Below are 2,508 nucleotides of genomic sequence, written 5' to 3'. Positions count from 1 at the left end.
TCAGCTGTTGCAATTTTTAAGTCAAGATTGAAAACCTATTTTTATGATCTGTTGTTTCCATTTTAATCGGACTGTCATTTTTATTTGACTGTTTTGCTGTTTTTATGTATTTTGTACATACTGGAGTTTTATTGCTGTTTTTATGGTTTTTGCAGTTTTATTGTTGTTTTGACTGTTGCTTTCTTGAGATGGCTCTGCCATGACAGGTATATAAATAAAGTTTGATTTGATTTGACAGTGACGCTACAAACAGAATCGAAAACTTGCCATCAATAGAACTTGTTTATTTCTAGATGTGAAAATTCCCCTGTGGGAGTGTCTTAGAAGTTGTCTGACTCCGCCTTGGTTCATATATATATATATATATAATTCTATCGGTACACCTTCTGCAGATAAAGCATTGCAAGTACAGCAGAGACCATGGCATCAGCTAGAGAATCAAATCCCCTGTTATCTGAACTTGATGAAGAATTTGAAGATCTTAATTGTAAGTTTCTTACTATATCTGCATCTATATTATTTATTTAGTTGTTTATTTAGCTGGCAGACCTTTTTATCCCAGGTGTCTCATGCAGTTGTTACAGGGCAGCGCAGGGTTACAATGCAAGCTTCATATTTAAACACAGTGTAGTTTACAGTGAGTCCAAATAATAACACTAACATACAACAGTACACCTACCAAGAATTTCATATATATCTGTGCGCTGAAGACCAAACGTTTCAGAGACAGCCTCAGTCTTCTAGATACGGTATCTTTTCTTCAGCGGTCTTACGAGATCCTGACTCAGAAAAGTCATCAATTTATTATGCAATCTTCTATTTTGTGAAATTCCTGGTACCATGTACTGTACAAACTAAAGGACCCCTTTGATTAACTGTGGTTCAAAATGCATGTGGATGTGTAAGAGAGAGAAAATGAAATAATTAATAATGATGTGAGATTACTGTGAATTGAAAATCATTTTGCATTGGTGTTAATGAGAGACAACAGTCGACTAAAGCTAGGCTCTGTTCATCAGTGTGTGGGTTTATTTTTTTTCTTTCTAGAACACGTTTTTTGATCCAGATTTCCTTTCAGTTTATTTGCTTGTGTGTACATTGACTGCACCGTACGGCTTCCACTTAGTATCGATTGGTCCAAATCCCCAAAGGTGTTCACGTGAAGATTAAATATCTTTTAATTTATTTTTCAGTATGTGAAGATGATACAAGGATTGTGTTGCTAGGGGGAACTGGAGTTGGGAAGAGTGCAACAGGAAACACCATCCTGGGCAGAGCAGAGTTTGAATCTAAAAACAGTTCCATTTCAATAACACATTGTTCTAAGAAGCAAGAAGGTGAAGTTAATGGGAGGCGTGTTGCTGTGGTCGACACACCAGGCTTGTTTGACACAGAGAACTCTGATGCAAAGAGTGTCGCGCTTGAAATTGTGAAATGTATTTCTCTGTCTGCCCCGGGACCTCACGCTTTTCTCCTGGTGATACCAGCAGGTCGATACACAAGGCAGACAAAGGAAGTTGTGGAGAAAATCCTAAAAATGTTTAGTGTAGAGTCTGCAAAGTACACAATGGTTCTTTTCACTCGTGCAGATGAACTAGACACAGAGATTGAGGGGTTTGTAAAGGAGAACAAGGATCTCCAGCAGCTGGTTGAGAAGTGTGGGGGCCGTTATCACACCTTCAACAACAAGACGACGAGCGATCCCATCCAGGTCCGAGAGCTGCTGGAGAAGATAGACAGGATGGTGGCAGAGAACGGAGGAAGCTGCTACACCAATGAGACGTACCGGAAGGCAGAATCAGCGATCAGACGAGAGATGAAGAGGATTCTTAGGAATTATCCGATAGACAGATTTATGAGCGGAATGAGGGAATACCTGCAGAGCCTAATAAAATCTGCGAGAGCCCAAGCAGAACAGATTAACGATTTCATAAAGGATAATGAATGGGCGCTGCCAGTGATAGCACTGGGGGCAATGTTAGGGCTGGGGTTAGGGGTAGGGATAGGAGCTGTAGCAGTGGGGGGAGCGGCTGCAATGGCAGCTGGAGCTGTAGCAGGAGTGACCACAGGGGCAGCAGCAGCCACAGCGGGGGTAGTGGAGGGACCGGGAGCAGGGGCCAGGGTGGGCAAGGCAGTAGGAGGGGCTGCAGCACTGCTACTAACAGGACCAGCTGTAGGGACGGCAGCAGCAGTGGGGGTAGCGGGGGTGGCAGGGATGGCAGCAATAGGGGGAGCAGCTGGGCTGATTAAAAAAACAATAGAAGCACCAGAAAGAGAACATCAGCAATAGGAAAAACATGCGACAAATAAACAATAAATAATAAAAACACACACACACACACACACACTTAAACTCTACTAATAAATAGACAAAGCTTCAATAATTCAACCACAGAGCAACCCCCAGGCCATAGTAAGGCAGCTCGTCATTATTTACACACGTTTGCTTCTTTAACAACTTTCCACGCTTCTGAGAAGACATTTCTTTTTCTCTCTATCTTTCCATCT

At 42.0% G+C, this 2,508-nt stretch overlaps 1 protein-coding gene across 1 annotated transcript; it reads left to right on the top strand.

Moving 5' to 3' along the window:
• The first annotated feature begins 372 nt into the window (after positions 1-372).
• LOC131727792 (GTPase IMAP family member 9-like) lies at positions 373-2,290 on the top strand. Its single transcript, XM_059019053.1, has 2 exons — positions 373-487; positions 1,194-2,290. Exons 1-2 carry the CDS (start codon positions 421-423, stop codon positions 2,288-2,290), a joined length of 1,164 nt encoding a protein of 387 aa, XP_058875036.1. The 5' UTR covers positions 373-420.
• Positions 2,291-2,508: the final 218 nt, after the last annotated feature.

This window comes from Acipenser ruthenus, unplaced genomic scaffold (assembly GCF_902713425.1).
Source record: "Acipenser ruthenus unplaced genomic scaffold, fAciRut3.2 maternal haplotype, whole genome shotgun sequence".
Taxonomy (NCBI): domain Eukaryota; kingdom Metazoa; phylum Chordata; class Actinopteri; order Acipenseriformes; family Acipenseridae; genus Acipenser; species Acipenser ruthenus.
Note: the sequence above shows the minus strand (reverse complement) of the source record. Positions and strands in the feature narration are given on the sequence as shown.